The sequence below is a fragment of the Cotesia typhae genome, unplaced genomic scaffold, assembly GCF_013202065.1.
Source record: "Cotesia typhae breed Kobodo isofemale line unplaced genomic scaffold, CoteBio_Ctyphae scaffold_13, whole genome shotgun sequence".
NCBI lineage: Eukaryota > Metazoa > Arthropoda > Insecta > Hymenoptera > Braconidae > Cotesia > Cotesia typhae.
The window spans coordinates 2,717,946-2,739,779 of NW_027423774.1; the positions used below are offsets into that span (position 1 = coordinate 2,717,946).

At 30.7% G+C, this 21,834-nt stretch overlaps 2 protein-coding genes across 3 annotated transcripts; both read left to right on the plus strand.

Annotated features, from left to right (window-relative positions):
- Positions 1 to 807: 807 nt before the first annotated feature.
- Positions 808 to 14,428, plus strand: LOC141534198 (uncharacterized). Of its 2 annotated transcripts, none has more exons than XM_074253388.1 (4): positions 808 to 1,083; positions 9,945 to 10,057; positions 10,522 to 10,719; positions 12,669 to 14,428. In XM_074253388.1, exons 1-4 carry the CDS (start codon positions 1,001 to 1,003, stop codon positions 13,265 to 13,267), a joined length of 993 nt encoding a protein of 330 aa, XP_074109489.1. In that variant the 5' UTR covers positions 808 to 1,000; the 3' UTR covers positions 13,268 to 14,428. The 2 variants fall into 2 exon arrangements, with proteins under 2 accessions (XP_074109489.1, XP_074109488.1); XM_074253387.1 differs by lacking the exon at positions 808 to 1,083 and adding an exon at positions 8,065 to 8,576.
- Positions 14,429 to 19,366: 4,938 nt separating this feature from the next.
- Positions 19,367 to 21,302, plus strand: LOC141534838 (uncharacterized). Its single transcript, XM_074254428.1, has 2 exons — positions 19,367 to 20,804; positions 21,177 to 21,302. Exon 1 carries the CDS (start codon positions 20,057 to 20,059, stop codon positions 20,801 to 20,803), a length of 747 nt encoding a protein of 248 aa, XP_074110529.1. The 5' UTR covers positions 19,367 to 20,056; the 3' UTR covers position 20,804; positions 21,177 to 21,302.
- Positions 21,303 to 21,834: the final 532 nt, after the last annotated feature.

Here is a 21,834-nt window from a genome sequence, read left to right on the forward strand (position 1 = left end):
CATAACGCTTATTTAAATTTTAAAAATACAATAAGCGGTATTATTTTTATCATATGGAAAATATTAACAAATTGTGCTTTAGTTTTAAATTTAAAATGCACCTCTGAACAGATGACGAAGCGCCCATGCGTGGCTATGTATATAGAAATACTGAAAATCAGCCAATTTTTGTTTTTTATTAATTATAATTAAGCAACATCGAATAATACGAAACCAGTTGCTGCAATTCTAAAGCTAATAAAAAAAAAAACCAGGTCTTGATAAGTTCATTTTTTCGGGAGTTATCGTGATGACATACCGACATCCGGACGTCCATGTAAAATTTTTTTCAATGTAGCAAAATAAAATTATTTAAAAAAAAAAATACAAGATGGCTTATTTAGAGTGTTTTGTTGATACAAATTTACCCATATTATCCTGTAAGTGTAACAAAGTTGTGATAGAGGCATTTTAAGACCACAGTATTTGACCTTGATGTGTTAAGAGAAGACTACCTCAATCGCGTTTGCGTTATAAGGCGTGCAATAATAATCATGAAAAAAAAATTAACTTGAATCAAAAAAAACTTTAATCGTCTTGGTTTGAGTAGAAAAATTCTTAGATTAAGAAATTTAGCTTGATTAAAAAATTTCTTTTCAGTGTAATAATAACAATTTCTATAAAAGAGTTAGAAATCAATGATCGGTAGTCAAAACTAATCTATAGGGTGTTATCGAATGGAAGATAAGGTTGCCTGAGCTCCTATCTAGAAGCTACATATATTTTTAATAGAATACATAACTGAATGTATGAATACACCGACAGTTAGTATTGCGATGACTTTTACAACTGTGTGCTATATATATATTCAATTTAATATCTCATAAATTATAAGAACTATCGACTGCTATTAAATGTCATAAAAATCCGGTTATTTACAGTAGTTCCTACAATTAAGTTATCAACAATTTTTTTTTTTAATTAGTATAAGTTATAGTGATAAATATCAGTTAGTTTAGAGATGGCAGCATCATATGATGATTGTTATGACTCTTCTTGGCATCTCATACCACCTGATTACGTTTGCAATGAAGATGATTATAGGCAAGTTTATTTTTTTTTTATTTTTAGTATTTTTATTAATATCATTTTAAACATATTTAAAACGTGGATTCATGATTCTTGATCCTCCGACAAAATATCCCCGGAAAAAATATTTTAAATAATTTAATTACCTTTAAATATAAGCTTAAATATAAGCTTGTTAATTTGTTGTGCCCTTTTATTATGGATTTTTTGTGATATTTAGTCTCGGGACTAGACAAAAATTAATTATTATTAATAAACAATGACTAATACATTTACAGTAAATTTTTTTAAAGTCTTAAAACATAATTTCTCTTTACGAAATAATGGCAAAAAAAGAAACCCCAAGCAAAAAAAACCGTTACCATATTACAAAAAAAACTACAATGTATTTTTCGTACCCCATAACTCCTCCTTTTAAAGTATTACCATTAAAGCCTCTCACACATCCCAAACTAGCAGAAAATAACTAATTAAGAAGAAAAAAAAAATTTCTCACATTAATTTTGAGCCACCCACTACACAAAAGTCCGTCTTACTATTCCCACGCCCTAAAGAAATGCCCAGAATAATTACCTGAAGACAGTTTAAAATTTCATTTAATAACTCTGCCGAGACGAAATACGACATTATGAAGTAACACAATATATCTTTTATTACATTTACAAACAATTTAATTTGAAAATAAAAATATAAACATACAATAAACGAAACATTACTTGAAAATTAAAGTTCACAATGACATTTTTCTTTTTACCTTAAAATTAATAAGGAAGGACAGTACAGAGTAACACAGGGAATCCCCCGTTAGTACTTTCTCATTCTTATTACTTACCACATACGTAATATAACTAAACCGCTCAATACAATATATGTAACAGTTCAACCATATGGTACTGACCGATTTGCAATTTTCTCATCATCGTCATTACACCTGTCCGTTTGATATTTAATATAATAATATTATTATATTAAGAGACTGTCAACCGCATCTCATACTTGGTTAGTAAATTAAACAGCGGACAATATTAAATATAAACCGATAAATTCTATTGTGTAAAATATTAAGTATTACATTATGTAACATTTTATAAATTATGTATTCACATTAGCTATTTAAAAGGTTATGAAAAATGTAAAATGTCTACATTGTGTAGTTTAAATAATTCTAGCAGGGATCTTTGATGTATATTGTAGCAGAAAGTATGTATATATTTTTTTATTAATAAAAGAAGCAATTCTCGATCCCTTCCGGTGATTTCCAGTATTTTTACAATAAAAAAGGAAGGACCAGAAACTACCAGAGACTATTTGAATCATCTTAAACGCTTTTTATTATCAACAAAATACGATCGAAGGATACAAAAGAAGCCTATTGACATTTATACAGTAGCATATATCGAAACTACCAGGATAATGCGTTATATATTTTTATAAAGAGTCAAATGTGCCGAATAGAATAAGTTAGTTTAGGTCATGCATAAATATACCGGGCACTACACACCTCAAATAAACATATATTTGTATTATCCTAAATATGGGAGTAGCGTGGAGGATCCTGAATGCTTGATGGTAGCGGAAGAAAATAAAAAGGCGACACTCTGTCTAAGGCATCCCGTAGTGTATAGTGTCCGTCTCTTTTTATTTATTTCATTCTTGTATTGGGACTTCTATTTCTTCCCTGATACTCTACGCTGGCTAAATAGTTACTCGAAAAACTACATTTAATTCATCGAGAGTAGCACAAGTAGGCATAGTAGTACTACCAAACTTACTACGTTCATTGACGGGAACGGGCCCACCCGGTTTTTCGTCTTTTGTCAGAGTTTATGAATGAACCGAACAAGTTTTTCTTCTTCTTCTTCCTTTACGAAGAGAAATATTCAACTTCAAACTTCGCTGTAGTAAAATTTATTTTTTTATTTTTTGTAATAAATTTTTATGTTTAAAAAAATTTTAATTTATAAATTAAATTGATTTTTATTGTTGTTTTGTTACTTAATGTTAGTGTACATTCGTTGTCATTTTTTCTCTCGACGGTCAACTAACACCTCGTCTCTGGCGATGCCAAGTGATATGATATCTCATTGGATTGATAAAATACATTTTTTACCTTGAGCGCACACGTGGAAATTGTTTTTTTAATACATTTTAATCAAATAACATGTATATATTTTTTATATATGTAGGCAGTTAAATGAAGATAAATAATTTTTTGACCCTGCATGTTATGTAATTAAAAAAAAATTGGTTGACTTCTGATAGCGGATTTTAATTGAGGATAATGTTGGAACATTTCAGGAAAATTTTTTTATTTTGAAAATATTGATGACATAATAAAGTAATTTTACGGTTTCTTAGAAGTAGTAATCTAGTATCGACTTTTACTTGTATATTTTTTGCACTCTGAATTTTTATACTGAAAAGATGACGTAATATAATTGATTAGAATTTTTTCACTTGTGAAATTCATTATTTTTAGAAAAGTCAAAATATATTTTTATAATTATTTTATTGATTAGAAATAATGTTATTGAAAAAAAAATTTTTTTTTCTCGTGTATAGATGAATATTTAACTTGATTTCAGCTTTTCTTCTTTTGAAATGTAAAATTTTCTTTCAATGCGTATTTTTTAAGTATCAAGAATAATTTCTATATCAGCACTTTATTTCCCAAAAAATTATTTCTTTGTAATTAAATATTCTAGCAATGAAGAAGACCTGAATTTTTTTATAAATTAGTTGTTATGATTTAAAAAATCGCATCCCAATAACGAATCACAAAAAAAAAAATTCAATAAAAATTTAAATGTTCCAAACATCAAAGGTGATTTTTTAAATTAAGTGACCACCTGTACCAAATTATCACACATTTTGTTGCATTGAAAACTCCTTTTACCCCCATTTGACACAGTGTCATTCATAAAAGGTTTAAAGTTATTTATTATTATGTAAATTAACTAAAATATCTAAAACTGATGGCGGAACTAAAAATTTGAACCTAACGATAAAGTTTTTTCCAATTCTTAATATTTTTTAAGGTTGAAAAAAATAGTGAGGTATGAAGTAATAAAACGAGTGAGAAAATAAATATAAATAAAATTCAAGTAAATCTGTGGACCCGGAAGTACTAGCAATTGAACAAAAGAGGCCCACTTGAGGCTGGTGCTAGTGTTATAAATTTTTCACCTGAAATTCTCCGAATTATTGCAGGGACACGTTTCGGTAATAAAAGTAAGTACCTGTTGTAAGTGTAAGTTTGAGTGTAAGGTTATATATAAAATTTAAGCTTTAAATGTTCAGGTGTTAGAAAAAAAAAACAGTTCTTTTCATTTTCTACCGTCATTCCCATTCATGAAAAATATTTCCATTCCCTTCCACTCGACTTTGCTCAATTCTTGTATAGTATGGTGGCAGTATCCTGGATGGTCTACGGGTAGTACAGCGGCTTTATAACTCCTACGACAACAAAACACCATCCGAAAACTTAACAACCACTTGTCTCGAGCTCGAGGTGAGATATGCTGGTACATTAGGTACATACATAATAATAATAGCTAAAACTTAAAATCTACGGTCAATGGAATAAAAGTATCCACCAGTCAGAGTTCTTAAATTTGAAAGCCTGGAGTTGTCAAGCCGACAGGTACTCGTATTGTTATGTTAATAACCAAACAGTTGGAATAACTTTAACCTCGTAAATAGGTGGATGTCTATTCTCAATTGTATTGACACTAGATTTTTTGTCTTCACTTATTTCATTATCCCGAAAATCGATGGCATGCCCTTTCCTGCTTCCTATTTGTAATTTTAGAGTGTTCTCGCATATCTTAAATCTTTTAACCTGTTGGGAATAATTTTGCTATTTACAAGTACTTTATCATTCTAATTTTCTTGAAGTTTATTTCTTATGCCCTTAAATGAGACTCCACACCTGTATTTTGTACATACACATTGCATTTTTCAACAAAGTCTAAAGCGTCTTTGTTGGCTTTCAATTTTTGAGTATATTTGAAAATTATTTTAATCTAGAAAAATTTTATCCACCCTCTAAAAAAAATTAATTTGAATCAATAGATATATTCTTGAACTAAAAAAAATCATTTTGCATAATTTCATCAAATGTTATTTTATTTAAATAAATTTTAGTCGATTTAAGAATTTTTCTGCCTGATTTAAAATTATTCAAAATAATTTTTTTTTGTTCAAGAATTTTTCTTCTGAAGTAAATATATTTTTTCTAAAAATTGAAGTATAAAAATTAGATAGCATGCAAGAAAAATTTATTTATTTGATAGAGTCAATCCTAATTAATTTATAAAAAATAATTCAAATGAATAAAATTTACCGCGCCAAGTAGATGTCGCTAAGGTCAAGTATTTTATTTATTTTTGTTTTAAAACAATGAGACGTAGACAAATTGGATTGCGTGTTGGAAACAAGTTGGCACAGCTATCGCCAAACAGTCGTGAGACTTGGACAAATGTTACTCGATTGCCTTTCTCTCCTATCCCTTATAAACTGGAGGGAAGCGCTGTGGTGTAGAGTAGGATGTAGGATGATACTCGGTACCACCCTTGGAGGCTTTCACCCCTTGAAAATTTTCTTTTTGTGCATTCGCCGCTTAGCTCTTCTTTGTCTAACTCATATTATACCAACTATCTACCCATTACTCTCTCTTATATCATTGTTACTCACTTAAATATAGTTTATTGCCCTACAGCAGTTCACCAGATAATAATAATAACAATAATAAAAATAAATAGAACAAAAAAATGTCTTTGAGACCTTAAACTCGATTCTAACTGGATTAGATCCCGTGTTTTTATTTCTTAAGCGTGATCTCGCTACTCGATTTGTTGCCTTTGCGTGTCGATGACATTTTGTCACTACTATTATGCAACTTTTCGCAGAACTTTACTAAATATTTATGTAATATATACTTATTGACAAATATGTACTTAAATAAAAAAATAAAAAAAAAAAAAAAAGTGGTATATTCAATTTTTTATTTCTTCCTTTAAAATTCTCAGTCCCCTTTTGTATAAAAAAAAAAACTGTTGCGGTAATTAATTACAAGGTTCAAGGGGTGGCCATCTTTAGTGAATCAAAGCAAAGGTCAAGTTAAGATCCATGATCCATGAGTTCTTATCCATGGATGTGGATGATGAGTACGAGGATGAGAAAAACGACACTAAAGTATGCCGGATTACAATGGGACCCTTGTACGCCCCCTTCCGCATTTTTTGACTTATAGAGACCAAGGGTATAAATTTATATATGTATTATGTGCGTATGTGTAAGGAGAAGAGGAAGCTAGTTGAGGCAGTTGACAATAGAAATACCAAGAGAACCGGAAACTACCTCGGGAAACTTTTTCACCTTCTATACATCTATACACACGAATACACCGATGAGACATTTTATATTGATGAGATGCTGAAAATAGGCGGTGTCACAAAAAAATGACTACTAGGTTTTACTTTTTTATTACACCGAAAATTATTTATTTGTTGAATAATTTTTAGAAAGTATTTTTTCAAGTGGAGATATTTCGATTTTTTATAGTAATTTATTTTTATTATTGAGGTGTTTAAAATTATTTATTGCAACGGTTGAATTAAAAAAAAAAACCGAGTAAAATTAGTATAAAATTTAAAAAAAAAAATTTTTTTAAGATTATAATTATTCCCAATTAAGTTCAAATCAATTTTTGACTTTTAGTTTTTGCTAATTATTAATAAACTTTTTAATAATCTTTTTTTTTAAAACGGCATTAAGATGGCTAAAACCTATACTTCTACCCTAGGACTCATTTTCATTAAAAAAAAATTAATGTTTGAAGTTTATAAATATAATGCATCAATACTTTTAGTTTGCCGTAATAAATATAACGTTACAATAAATGTCAAAACTCATTTATTAAATCATATATCTTATGGCAGATAAAACTTTTTTCATTAAGAGATAAAATGAAATTAATCTTTTAACTTTGTGAAAAAAAAAAAAAAAAAAAAAAAAAAAAAAAAAAAAAGATTGAAATTGATGTTTTTCACTAATTTATCTAATGTATAGGTATAATATAATATAATGTATAACTATACATCACAAAAACTTTTACGGAGCCAATTTTTTTCAAATCTCTTCACAAAATTAAAAATTTCCAGTATTTATTTTTTGAAATAAAAATTTGTATTTATTCGTATTAAATATATTTTTGGCTGATTGAATTTTCAAGCCTAAACATAAAGTAAAAAATTCTACGTAATATTTTACGCACCCCTTTAAAAAAAAATTTATTTTCTCAACTAACATAATAAAATTCATAAAAAATTTTTGAAGCTCTACACACAAAAAACAAATTTCTTGCGCCAAGAAAATTTTAAGGAAAACTAAATTTATTTTGGAGCAAGAAGAAATTTTCTTGGCTCAATAAATTTATCTTGTCTGAAGAAACTTTGACTTCATTCAAGAAATTTTGATTGATATTTTCTTGAGCCAAGAATTTTTTTTTTCCGTCTAGATGAAACGAAAAAATAAATATTTTTTAAATAGATGACTTTTAAATTTGAGTTTTGTACAAACTTTACCATATATTAAACAATCAATAGTCTAGCGACCTTCACCAGGTTCGTAAAAGAAGTAATGATTATCGCAGTGATATGATGTTAATGTTACAAGGCACATTAACACTGACGCATTAAAGTGTAGTGTTAAAATAAGTAGACAACTGGTAAAAGACGTGTGATCGATGATAAACCTGGATTGGATAAGACTCAAAAGTACTGTCTGTATATCACACATACATAAACTTTTATCCATGATATATGATATATATAAAAACTACAACCCTCAGTGCCGCGCCCTACACGGTTCCAAAGAGCAGACTCCTCCCAGCGGTAAATTTACCACGAGAAGATACTCTCGAGCAAAACGGTTCAAGCATTGTCACGGGGTGGCAACAAATGTAAATTACCGGTCTTTCCCGGCGCTCGTTATGGTAGGGGTTGGGAAAACCCGCCCCTAATCAAGACACGCCTCCATGGAAACTGTCGAGGACACTCAAGGATCAAAGTGCGTTTCAACAGCAACTTCACTAGCCGTCAAGTGTTCGTTGAGGATGCTCGAAATATTATTGTTGTAACACTATTTTTTGAGTCCTCGCTTTTCAATTCCACACGAAAAATAACACTCGGGAAAATCCTCAGTGAAAACTAAACATACACTGTTTATTATAAATTCATCCACAAATATTATTATTGGTTTCACATGTGTGCGGTGAAGTGATAGTTTGATCAGTGGGTCGAGGACAGTGATTTTTTTTATTAAACAGTGGAAGAAATATTAGATTTTTTTGAGACACACTAGTGTAGTTTAAAAAGTAGTACATTGACTGTTTATTATAAATTTTTAACAATGAGTGATAAAAGTAAAATACTACCCTGGCATTTATTGCCCTACCCGGCAAACATTCTTAACCATTGGTACAACCAGATAGCTTTAAACTCAAGGTAAAAATACATTTTTTAAAAGATCAAAATCCTGAAATACGATTATTTAAAATTTATTAAAGAAAATTGAACACATTATTTCCAAATTTATCTTTTAGAAGGGCCATCAGAGCCATCTGTTACACAAAAAAGTTAGACTCAAGTTCTGACATTTCCTACACTGATAAAAAGATTGATTTGATTCAAGGAAAAAACTTTTGAATCAAGAAAATCGTTTTAGAAAATTTTATTATTTATTATTAAAAAGAAAAATTTTTAAATCAAGAAAAATTTCTTAATTCAAAAACTTCCGCTTTATTTAAGACAATGAAAATTTTTTAAATAATTTTCTACAAGAGTTTTTTTTCTTGAATTAAGTTAATACTTTTATCAATGTAATTAATTTGTTTAAAATTTTTTTTTGAGATCATTTAGAGAACATTTTATTATATTGCACTGCTGAAAATTGAGTTTGATGCATCCTCTAATTTTTTATGTCAAATAAAAAATACAAGAAGCATTTTTCTGACAATCAGTGGGTGTTTTAAAAAGTATTATGTAATAATTTATAAGATGGTTTAGAAAGTAAAAAATAATAAAAATGTATTTTTGGGATTATTATGAATATTGCATGCTTCAAACCACTGACAATAACAATAAAAGTAATTCGATAAACAAGAAAGACTATGCCCTGAATAAAAGTGATTTCGATGCCTGATTTTATTTATCTTGAAAATCGATTCAAGATAATTTAAAATTCCTCGTACGTTATTTGGTAAAGTTATTGTTTAGTAGAATAAATATTTTGAAATTCGTGCTTTAATAAAAGATCACACGGCTTAAGTGATTTTAAAATCTGAATAATAGAGGGTACTTCGGTCACCCAAGGGCTCTAGAGTGCACAATGAGGTCTAAACAAAGCCCTGGATTAGCAGGTTCCGGTGAAGTCGTTTTCAAGAAAAGTAACTTAACTTCTTCACTCGATAAATTTTTCACAGGTTCATTCTCCGGCACGTAGAAAGGTGCAAATTCTCACCGGGTGGTCATTTCGGAGTTTCTGACGCAGAGTAGTTTTACCGGTACCGATGGGGAAATATAATAAAGGCGGGTGGCTTCAAGGCAACAAAAACTGTACTTTGACTGGTTTTAATCGGTTTTTAAAATTCTACAACACAACAAGCTGCCTGAAATAGTAATAATTATCTTTTGAACGAAAGACTCTGCCATGCACAAATCTTATTTACTCATCAGTTTTCATTGTTATACTTGTTACTGTCTCGCTCCCGTTGCTGGAATAACTTTTTCCTCAATAGTCATTGAAAAAAAGAATAAAGACTACGTGTTTTTCTTAAAATTAATCTTTTTTTTTACTTTTTGTTTGGTTAACAGATTTTTTGAGAGTATTAAAACACCAGTGGCTTCCAGAACGAGCTCCGGGTTCCATATCAGTGATATTTTGGAGTTAAATGAAGCCAAACCGACGGCACAAGACGACAATCATGGTAAGTCAAATCCTATTACTATTTATTTTTATACACTTTTTCACTCTAAAATCTTTCTATTCAAGCTTTCAAACTTTAAAATATTCCAAATTCTATTTTTTTAGCACAGAATTGAATACATATCAAATATGCCTATCTGAAAGTAATCATAGTCGTTTTTTTAATGTAATTGATTAATCTTCCATGTAAAAAATATATTTAATAATCGATCACATTTCAAAAATTTTTCTTTTCAATAAAAATTCCCGTAAAAAATTTCTGACTAATTTTGATGACATGTTCATTGAAAAAACTGATATTTCAGCAACAATTCTTTCAAACAATGATGCAGAATTCATTTTCAATGATTTAAAAGATATTTCTTAAAGATTAAGCTATAATTTTCTTTATGATAGCAATGATTAGTTGAAAAATCCATGCGTGATTCATTTGAAGTAAAAACTGTGAATTAATTTATTTTTTAGCGACAACAATCCTTCCAAACAATGATGTATCATTGACCTACCAACAACTTTTGGAACACGCAGTCCAACATGGAAACCTGAGAAATTCGTTACCACCCCCGCCGCCTCCTTCAACGCTACCACAACCAGGACTTTTAGGATGGCCGACGGGACCAATTCTGCCGGTGTCAGTGCCCCAAACATTAGCCGAAATGACTGGTAAGCCTCGATAAAATATTTATCCAAGAGCATGAAATTTGATGAAATTGAAAAACTGAGGATCCTTGTATCAATACGGCTAAAAATCTTGATCTGAAGATCAAAAATGTATTGTTGTAAGTGTACTCTAGGATCGGACTTGACCCCAGGCCCGGGGGAGAAATGTATCAGTGGGGTATAACCTATTAAACGCGACAATGAGTACATATCCCTGGATATATTTGGTGTGGAGCATGTATTATAGCTTCAGCATTCTCCTTTCTTCTCTCCTCAGGTTTTGGTTTTGTCACAACCCTTATTTATTTAACACCCTACAATTGGTTCGCGCGAGCTAAGCAGGATCTAATAGTCGTATAAAAGGTCCTTGGGTACCGGGGACGCGATTGGCCAACTTGGGGTGACAGATGTCACCGTGGGGACAGATGCAAGCGGTTGCAACTACATTTATAGACACATATATTCTGGAGAGAGGAAAAAAAAGACCAACACAAATGAACGAAAATGATGGACCCCTCCCGTAACAACTCGATGAATCAAAATTGTCACGCCCAAAATTCACATTGTCGCGGTTACTGAATACTCGTGTTAGTTTCCACCGCTTACTTGTGCTTGTACTTTCGCATCTATTTAACCAAAAAGTGCCCTAATAGACAGCCTGTCATGAATGAGGGCTTACCGTGCTTTCTTAGTGATGAATATATATACCATACCATACCATGCCCTTACCTTTACTTCACTTTTTTGATACCTCTCTTATTATGGAAACTTTTGGGTGTGACATCATCAATGATTCGATTATTCCGGAGCATCACAGCTAATACCTCATTCTCAAGCTGAAAAAACTCTATCCAATGATTTGATGTAATCCTTATACTTATTTTGAATCTCATTAGAATCTTATTGTACTGAACATTTTTGTTTTTTTTTTAATAATTTTTAAAAATTGAAAAGTTTTACTGAATTATCGTCAATAAATATCGTAAAAAATGTATTAATAGTTGAAAATATTTTGAATTTTTTTAGATCGATAAATTGAAGAAATAAAATTTTTCAAACATTAAGTTAGTAGATTAATAATTCAATTTTTGGATCAAAAGATGATTAATTTCTTCCGTAAATCCTCCAAAACTCGGTTAATTATTTTCCCAATCAAATAGAATTAAATGGTTATAAAATTAGCAGCTAAAGGTTCATCCATACAAAGTAGGACATGTAGTATCATCTTAATTGAAATCACAGAGGGCGAAAATCAAGAGCTAATCTCCCATGAAAATGATATGGTTGATCTCGTGTGGGGTGCCACACACTCACACTAACACAATACACACATATTATATTCAACATGAGAATCGAATAGGGTTTATATAGTTTTTCGCACCCTCTCCTTTAACCCTCAACACAATAGCATATTGTACACTTACACACTCACCCCACTGAAGTAGTAGACCAGACTAGAGACCAGAGACTACATTCTAGATATATCTCGACTCAAGCCTACCCTTTTTTATTGCACATAAATATAATATTTTCAATATATAGTTTGAGTTTTGGTTCTCTACAACCGATAGCGTGTTCACAAGTACTTTGTTCAAACTTAACGTTACCCACTTAGACATATTATTCTTTATTATATATGTAATATAATTTTTTACGATAAATGATCATGGACTCTTCTTTACGAATAAAGTTTCTGTATCCACGGTGCTAAATTTTTTTGATATAGTCTGAAAGTCTAAATTTAATGGAGAACTAGAATTCAAATTTGCGCGCGCCTTACTATAGCGTTTACATATATTTTCATGCTCATGATATATTCGACCAATCACGTTACGAATAGTTTGATGCCACATACATTTCATCTCAATTTTATATAAGGATTTAAAATTGATTGTCTTTGACTTTTTTATTAAAGATCTCTAACCCCAATTTTTTTTTTTTTTATTTTGCAGTTCATCAACAGCAGCAACAACAGCAACAACAGCCCGACTCAACCAGTCCAACAATATCAGACCTATCATTTCCCTCGTCGCAGCAAGACAACGGGAACGACTCCTCCAAAGATGAAGAGCAAGACTTCGAAGAAGCGGAAGAACCCGCAGATGACCACGATAATGATAACGATCACGACCACAACGACGACAAATCATCATCGCGAACCCACGACCTGAATGACCACCACTCCGGTCATTGCGGGAAGAAACAAAGAAAGCGTAGGGTTTTGTTCTCAAAAGCCCAGACCTACGAACTGGAACGAAGATTTCGTCAACAGAGGTACCTTAGTGCTCCAGAACGGGAACATCTCGCTTCAATTATCCAGCTTACCCCGACCCAAGTGAAAATTTGGTTCCAGAACCACAGGTATAAAACGAAACGCGCCCAAAATGAACGCGTTGAAGCGGGCGCCAGTGGATGCTCGCCCCGGCGAGTTGCAGTACCTGTTTTGGTGAGGGATGGAAAACCCTGTCAGTCAAAATTAGTCGAATCGACGTATTCGGGAAGTGCCCAGGTAATGGCCTCCCCATATATGCAGAAACCATTTTGGTGGTGAAATAATGTTGTTTTATAAATTATTTATTTTTATCGAGGATTCAATATTGATGAATATATTTTATTTCCGGTGGTGCAAAATAATTAAGGATTTAGTTTTTGTAACGAGATTTTGTTGTTAAATATTTAAATTATTTTATACTAAAGATTTTTTTTCTTAACTCTTCTTTCAAGTGATCTCGGTACTTTTAGCTTTTTTACGTTCCTAGTGGATTTTTTTTTTCCGTAAGAATTTATTTAAAGAGTAATTTAGTTATTTGATAGGTTTCACACACAGTGTTTTGTTATGATTGGTAATAATTTGATTTTGTGTGGCAAAAGATTAACGCACATTTTTTATAGCGCATTGCAAAATTTCTGAGGAAAAGCAAATTTAGAAGAGCAAGAAATTGAGTACGATTTCTCAATAAAAAATTCAAAATATTTTTTTTTTTGACGAAAAAAATCCAAATTCTTTATTATAATTTTTTAAACCTCAAAAAAATCAGAATTAATTGTCTCAATCTCTTTGAATCTTTCTTTTCTCGGATTTAATTGTCAATGCCTTGAAATAATATCGACTGAAACAAAATATTCAATCTTATATATTTTTGAATTGAAATTTTACACGATCATTTATTTTGAAAACTAAGTGCATAAATTTCGTTGTAACACATTCGTATCGATTCGAAAGAATGAGAATTTTTAAATAACTAAAACTAAAAATATCAAAATAAAATTTTGACTAAGAAAATTAAAAAAATTTTAAATCTAACTAGGGTAACGTTGAAATATATATCAATCCTTTCCTACATTAAAATGTAGTGCTGTACAAAAAACCATAAAAAGAGTAAGAAAGTGATGAAAAAATAAAATCCAAGTGAATAAATCTATTTAAGTATAAAAAACTAAATTAATAAATTAAGATTAGAATGCAATTGTTGTGAATATGATTATAAAATAACGATTTAAAACACGAATTCAGTGAATTTAAAATTTATAGTATTAACTTAAAATCTAATGTTTAAACATTAAAAATTAATGTGTAATGTCCAACTACCTTTCACTACAATTGTTATTAATTTTATTAGGCTAAGTATTTATTGTAGCAGGTTGTATATATGTACATTGTGTATCATAGTGAAAAAAAAAAATATATAATATATAACCGCAGAAGCGTGCATATAAAATCCGTATTTTATTTTTTCCTCCTTTCCACCAATAATAATAACAACACAAAAGATAAATAGAACCTAAATCCTAACTAAGGTTAAAAATTACATATGGGATGTGTAGAACGCAAAAGCTCATCTAATATTTTTTGTAGTGCTTCGTACCAGAAGAATGAGCCCAAGCTCAAGCTTCCTTTTTGCACGACACGACGGAAACAAGCAGTAGCTCGAGTGACACGTTTCCGGTTTCCGTTTCCGAGCGGCCATCTTGTTACCGGTTTAGATTTCCCGTTGTCTACCAAATCCCTTTTACGTTTCTCATGTCTAAAGTCGTACAATTGTCATTACTCATTTTTTTATTGTTCTTATTTTATTATCGATTTTTTTAAACGTCTAAGTTGTAATATAATTAATCAATTTGCTTTATTTTTTATGCTAGAGTCATAAGTTATTTTTTTACTCAAGGGTTGGGCTTTCGATAACTCAATTCGAAGGGTAATCTGGGGATATATATCTTTACATCTTATTGAGAGATGACACAGCAAAGTAAATGGAGTGGACAACGTCCAGCATATGCTCTGATTTGGTAATATCATTGAGTGCTGTAAGATAAAATATATAAAAGTATTGTGTGGATGTATGGGGATTTTTTGTGAGATACATCTGTATTACAGATGAGTATGTGGTTATTATTATTATTATTATTATTATTATTATTATTATTATTATTATTATTATTATTATTATTATTATTATTACTATTATCATGTTTTATGCCCATGATATACGATACAGACTACAACGGGAAAATGAAAGAAGCTAAGCAGAAAGCACTGTTGCAATGCAACGAGATTTCCTATTCGATGTGTTTAGAGCGGGGTCATGAAGCATGTGGAACACGTTACATGTTACAACCACCGTAAAATATAATCGTGCGAAATGTCTGTGCGACGGACCGGAAACTCTGATAACATTCAATGGATAACTTTGACCAATATGATTTATATGTGACCCTTTCTAATCACGATCTTTGGACTTGTCTTTTTGGGAGTTTTTTTTTTTTTTTTTTGTAAATTTTAGCGCATATCAATGTATCGGCAGTTTATGTTTTTATGGGAGACATTCTAAACGAGGATTTGATCCTCGTAAATGTTTTTTAAATAAAGTTATTTATGTCTCGATTTTGTATAAAAATAAACTGTTTATATTTTTTAAATATTGATAAATTTTTAAAGAAAAGAAAAATTTTTTTTTAATTGAATTCATGAATCGTGTGAGAACGTGAAAAAATTTTCAGACTTGGCCATATACGCTTAAATATGGAAATTAGTCATATCTTTAAATTAATCTTTAAATTAATCCTGAGAAAATCTAATCAAGTCTGTTACCTCCTATGACTGTATGAAAATAATTTAAGAATACGTGGATGTTTATTTTTGACTAAACTACGAAAGAGACCAAAGACTATATCTATGCATGTGCGTTATTGATATAATAAAGACCAATACAGCTCACATGAACAGCATGAATATGAGAGCAATAAATAAATGGAGTGTGCGTCATAGTTAAAAAAGGCAGAGGATGATCGATATCAATTAGGATGCTCTTTCCGGTCGCGTGACGCGCTATCACACCCCACGGTTTTGTAGGCCACGTGCCCTAAACTCTCGAGCGCTCAAAAACCTTTACTTCCGGTGGCTTCATACAGCCGATACACCTAGAGTATATACTGTCTGTATATAATGCAATAAGGACTTTTAACTTTCACTATCTCTGTTATTCATCGCGCAGGTAAATAACCAGTCTAATTTTGTGCTCTAATGTATTACCGCATATGTGGGTGCATTGGTACTTGTGTGTACTTGCGATAACTAACAGAAACAGTAATAGATCCAACTGAGAAAAGACAAACCTAACACTTCGCACGACCCCTGGTGTCAAATTAAATCATGATAAGTTTATAAAATGAATTTTTAATGTCATTTTTTTAGAGAATTTTACAATTATCACGGACAGAGCCACTAATTAATTTTAATTAATTTTTTAATAAATAATCGAGTTACTCTAAATTTCAAATTTTTTTAAAATAAATCCTAAAATTATTTTTAAATCAAATTTTTCTTTCAATGTTACTGAATTTTATCAACTGGAGTGTAAAAAATTTTTTATTTAAATAATATGTACTAGAAAATATTGGTAATTAACTGTAAAATTGTACTTAGTAGGTCAGTAGTTTGGTGAGTCTCCGCTAGGTGGCGTATGGACGCTAAGTTTTCCCTTTAGTGAAGAGTTTAATCTTAAGTTATAACATCAAACAATTTTCTTTATGCGATATTTTAATTTATGATAGATCGTTACTGACTTATATCAATTCTACATAATAATTAAAATAATTAATAAAGTATTTATTAATAAAGTAATTTTTAAAACATTTTATCGAAAAAAACTAAATAAAAATAATTGCATTTTTTGGTATGGTTTCAGTGAAAACAGCATTGAGCCAAAAGTTGTAAATGTTGTGTGGTGTACCAAAAATAAAATTTTGAAAAATAACTTTACTTAAACGGAAGAGCTTAACTTTTTGGTAAATAATAAAAAATAAAAGTTTTTCAGAACCAGAGAGAAAGTATACACGTTTTGTATAATACAAGATGTGGATGGTCGACCAACCAAACACCTCTTTATCCCCTTCGAACTTTAGTTACTAGAATTTCCACCCCATGCGGAAACCAGCCAATAAAACACCCCCGGACGTAACTGCATTGTCCAACTTTTTTTAGTTTTATTTTTTATACTCATTTCTACGTACTTTTCTACAAACTACTTTATATATCTATAGAAATAGATGTAGACTATTTTTGTTGTTGTCCGTTCACGGGTCCATCCTTTAGGACACTGTGCTCAGTACACCCCCTCGATTACATTCGGAAATATTAGGGGACGTCCCGTTGTTCGACAGGCTATCAATTTGTTTTACTTTTTTATATTGATTTAGGTAAATTTCTAACGTATGTATCAGACAGCGGTTTTATTTATATTCTGTACTGCTTCTTTTGTTTGTTTCTTTAAAAATTGTTTTTAACCATCGAGTGATTCACCAGTCTATATGCATATAGATAGCATTTACTAACTCTCAACCTTTTGAAGTGTTGAACAAACATTATACAACTTCAATCGAATAAAAAATAACACTCTGATCTAAACTCGACACGGAAGGTAGATTTTAAAGCTATATTTTATGGACTGAAATATATATATATATTTATGAAAACCTTTTTGAATTTATATGAAAAGTATAATTAATATTTATAGGGTGAAAAGTATTTTTTCAGAAATGAATTCTCTTCACATTCGAAAATTATTTGAGTAAATTACAAACAAAAAGCTTTGAATTTTCAAAATAGTTTTATAGAATTATTTAATTTTAATTTTAACAATTTCAGAAAATTTACTCGCGAAAAAAATTCAAAATGAATATGATTAATTAAGTGATTAATCATTACAATAATTGTTAAACAATTATCAGAGAATGGAATCTATGTATTCATGATATTAATTTTTGGAATAAATTTAAAATTTCTAAAATCTAATAAATTTTGAACAAAAATTAAAAATCAACCGGAAGAAGTTTAAGATTTATTTTTTGAATCAATTTAAAATTTCCTTTAGTATATTTCTACATTTTTTCTAGAGTTGTGCCTCCCACCTTACCTCTTTTACAATAGAAAGAAAAAATTGATAGATAATTTAGAACCAAAAATAAAAAACCGATAAAATAAGTTCGTTATTAATCAGAGTAAAATTCAACTGTAAAACCACTAGCGTAGAGACGATATTCCTCAGTAAGAATAGATCGTTTCCTGTTCCGTTCGCTTTATGGTACGTTGCGGCTCAGCGATGTATTAAGATTGCTTAATCGATAAAGTACTAAAACGGAAAACTAATTCGTTTTTCATATTTTCCTCCTACATTTATCAAGTATACTTTAACTCTTTTTACTTTGATTAATTGCGAGAGTTCTGGGTTCTGAGCCGGGAATTTAAATGGTCGGTTGCAATTATCCCTTTATAGAATTTATTCATCTTTTCTATTTTATTTTCTCTCTATCTTTCTTGAATTGTTAGGATATAGTATGAATAAATAAAATATGGTACATTAATGCGATAAATTAAGGGGGATAGCCACTGTAAAATTTCGGAAAAAAAATTTTTTTTTTTTTTTCATTAAACTGAAGTTTATATATTCAAAATTATGTATTTCAAATTTTATAGAAAAATTCCGAATAGTTTTCGAGTTATAGTCATTTTTATAAGAGCGCGTCGATTGACCGTTTTACGCGCGGCGCTTCGACGAAAACGTCGCCTGCTCGCTCCGTCTTTGATTCGTACGGGTTGGCGATTGTTTTCCCTCACGATTGTCAACCGTTACAATTATTTGACTTTTAACGTATATTTTTTCTTATTGTTGAGATACTGTACCTCATAGTTTAGTTGTTTTGTATGAATACACACTCGTTCTTTAATTTATTGAGTTTCTTAGTGTACTCGTTATTGTTTACTTACTTATTTTTTTAAATCTTCTGATCTTTTTTTTTTTGTTTATTTAACAAAAAAATTTGTTAAATAATGGATCGTAAACAAAGTAAAGTTATTAAAAACGAAAGAAAACTGCCAAACGACAGGAAAAATTTAATCGACCGCTCAACAGATATGAAACTGAAAAAATACTGGCTCTCAACGACGTGATAGTGCTTCCAAGAGGAAATTATCACAAAAATCTGATTGTACAATTGATTCGAGTATTAGCTACAAAATTATAAATTTTTTTCGATATTTAATTTACTAAGTGGCTGTGTATCGTGTAAAAAGTGTGGTGGTGATGTAAACTTTACTGAGACAAGTATTCGAGGATTAGGTTTTAAACTAGTTGTGAATTGCAAAAATGTGATCCAGTTTTGATAAATTCATGTCCACTCATCAAGAATGCGTATGAAATTAATCGCCGTTTCATCTTTGCAATGCGGATAATTGGTATTGGGTTATCTGGAGCTGAAAGATTTTGTGCTTTCATGGATTTACCACGACCAATGTTCCATAGCTTTTACGATCGTCTGGTCACACAAATCAGAAATGCAGCTAGAAACTGTTGTGATTTAGTGTTGAAAAAAGCTGCTAAAGAAGAAATCCAAGAAACCTGCAAGCATTTAAAATCCAATGACATTCCTGGAATTTCTGTCTCCGGTGACGGTAGTTGGAAGAAAAGAGGGTTTAAATCTTCATTTGGTATATCTTCTCTAATTGGTTACTTCACTGGCAAAATCGTAGATGTAAGTATGAAATCCAGTTATTGTAAGATGTGTGCGCTAATGAGCTCAAAAAAGGAACAGCTGAATACGATCAATTTATGCAAGACCATGCTCTAGACTGTCCAATAAACCATGAAAATTCTTCTGGACAAATGGAGGTAGATGGAATAAAAGAGATGTTTATGCGATCAGAGTTATTACATAACGTTAAGTATGTAAACTATATAGGTGATGGTGACACTAAAACGTATAAAAATATTTGTGATGCTAAAACCGTATGGGGACATGGTGAAGATAAAAAAAAAAGGAATGTATTAATCACGTGCAAAAACGAATGGGCAGTCGACTAAGGGCTTTGAAGAAGCAACGAACTAACAAGAAGACAAAAACAGGAAAAGAAGAAAATACACAGAAAAGTTTAGGTGGGAAAGGTCGATTAACGGACAAAGCAATTAATGAATTTACAAAGTATTATGGTTTAGCAATCAGACGTCATTCTAATGATGTTGATGAGATGTATAATGCTATTTGGCAAACATTTTATCACAAGTTTTCATCACCCGAAGATCCGCAGCATTTTCTTTGTCCTGAAGGTGCAAATTCGTGGTGTCAATTTCAAAAAGCTGTGGCAACAAATACTTTGGACTCATTAGTTGAAAAACCACCACTTCCTGCAGATATTGCGGAAGCTTTAATACCGATTTATGAAGATCTATCGAATCCAGAGTTATTGGAACGATGTGTCGGTGGGTTTACACAAAATAATAATGAAAGCTTCAATGCATTAGTGTGGCAGCTCGCCCCAAAAACAAATTCTTCTTATTCCCTTATTGTTGAAATAGCTTTATATATTTCAACAATTACATTCAATGATGGGGCTCTAGCAACTCTGAAGATATTAGAGAATCTCGATGTTAAAGTAGGACCAACACTCTACTCATACTGCGCTGAGCGCGACGCTACTCGGGTTAAAGCTGCTGAAAGCCGCATGGAAACGGCCAGTAAAAAAATAAAAAAGTCAAGGTCAATACTAAAGATAAGGAGGAAGAACCCTCATATGGCCCAGGACTTGATAGTTTGATGTGAGTATGAATATTTTGTGAAAGACTAGATTTTAAAGTTGCGAGAATCTTCTTAAAACTTTACTCGCGTTTTTCTCAAAACGACTTTTTTCAAACTTTCCGGTACTGTAACTTTCGTAAATATGAACCGATTCTCAATTTTTTTGTTTCCCCGTATTCGTCTACTTAGTGGCTATCGTCGCACGTAGGGGATTTTGAAAATTTTAATTTTTAAGATTTTTAAGGCTGTTTGAGTCCAAAAAATGAGGAAAAAGACGAAAAAATTTTCAATATGGCGCCATTTTTTCTCAAATCAAAATTTTCAAAATCCCCTACGTGCGACGATAGCGACATTCCTATAGATTAAAATGCCGTTTGGTTTTTTTGTTTCAGATAATCCGTTTTTGAGTTACAGTACCGGCAATGGAGGGGGAAATTTTTTTGGTGCTCTACAAAAATGTTTATAACTTTGTGATAACAAAATATTTTTGAATAAAAATTTAGGAGAATTATCCTCAACATATACTTTATAAAACAAAAAAAACCCGATCCCCAAATTCCTTTATTATCCTAGTAAAAAAAATTCCCGAAAATTGCCTATTTTTTCCAGCGTCACAGTGGCTATCCCCCTTAAATACAGATGTGTAGAGTAAAAATAGACATGATGCGGCGGATGTGATGTCTTGTATTGAGAGTCAAGCTGAATAAAATAATAGACGTAACGGATCGTATAATTAGCGAAAATCTTAAAATAGTTCTCTAGTTTCGGTGTCTTGATCTTCATAATGCTGGTGGTTGGTGCCATGTGTATATATTAACGAAAATTCTGCAAAGGTATCACGGAGTAAATAATCCGCTAAATTAGTCTTTTGCATGCACACATTTCGTAACTAATTATAATTTAATTCCTGTCTAACTGCGTCATTGTTTATAGTTTTAAATAGAAGTTTAATGAAAGGTTTGATATTAAATTTCGTTATTATACTGAAAAAAATTTTTTAAAAGCTTGATACTACCTACTTTTTGTACATAAAAAAAAGAAATTTCTTGC

What these genes read in the sequence shown, in the direction of transcription:
- LOC141534838 (XM_074254428.1), top strand. Translation starts at nt 20,057, where the DNA reads ATGGGCAGTCGACTAAGGGCTTTGAAGAAGCAACGAACTAACAAGAAG.
- LOC141534198 (XM_074253387.1), top strand. Translation starts at nt 8,482, where the DNA reads ATGAGTGATAAAAGTAAAATACTACCCTGGCATTTATTGCCCTACCCG. An exon ending in CAGATAGCTTTAAACTCAAG is followed by an intron (nt 8,577 to 9,944) that starts GTAAAAATACAT and finishes TTTGGTTAACAG; the next exon opens with ATTTTTTGAGAGTATTAAAA. An exon ending in AACATTAGCCGAAATGACTG is followed by an intron (nt 10,720 to 12,668) that starts GTAAGCCTCGAT and finishes TTTATTTTGCAG; the next exon opens with TTCATCAACAGCAGCAACAA.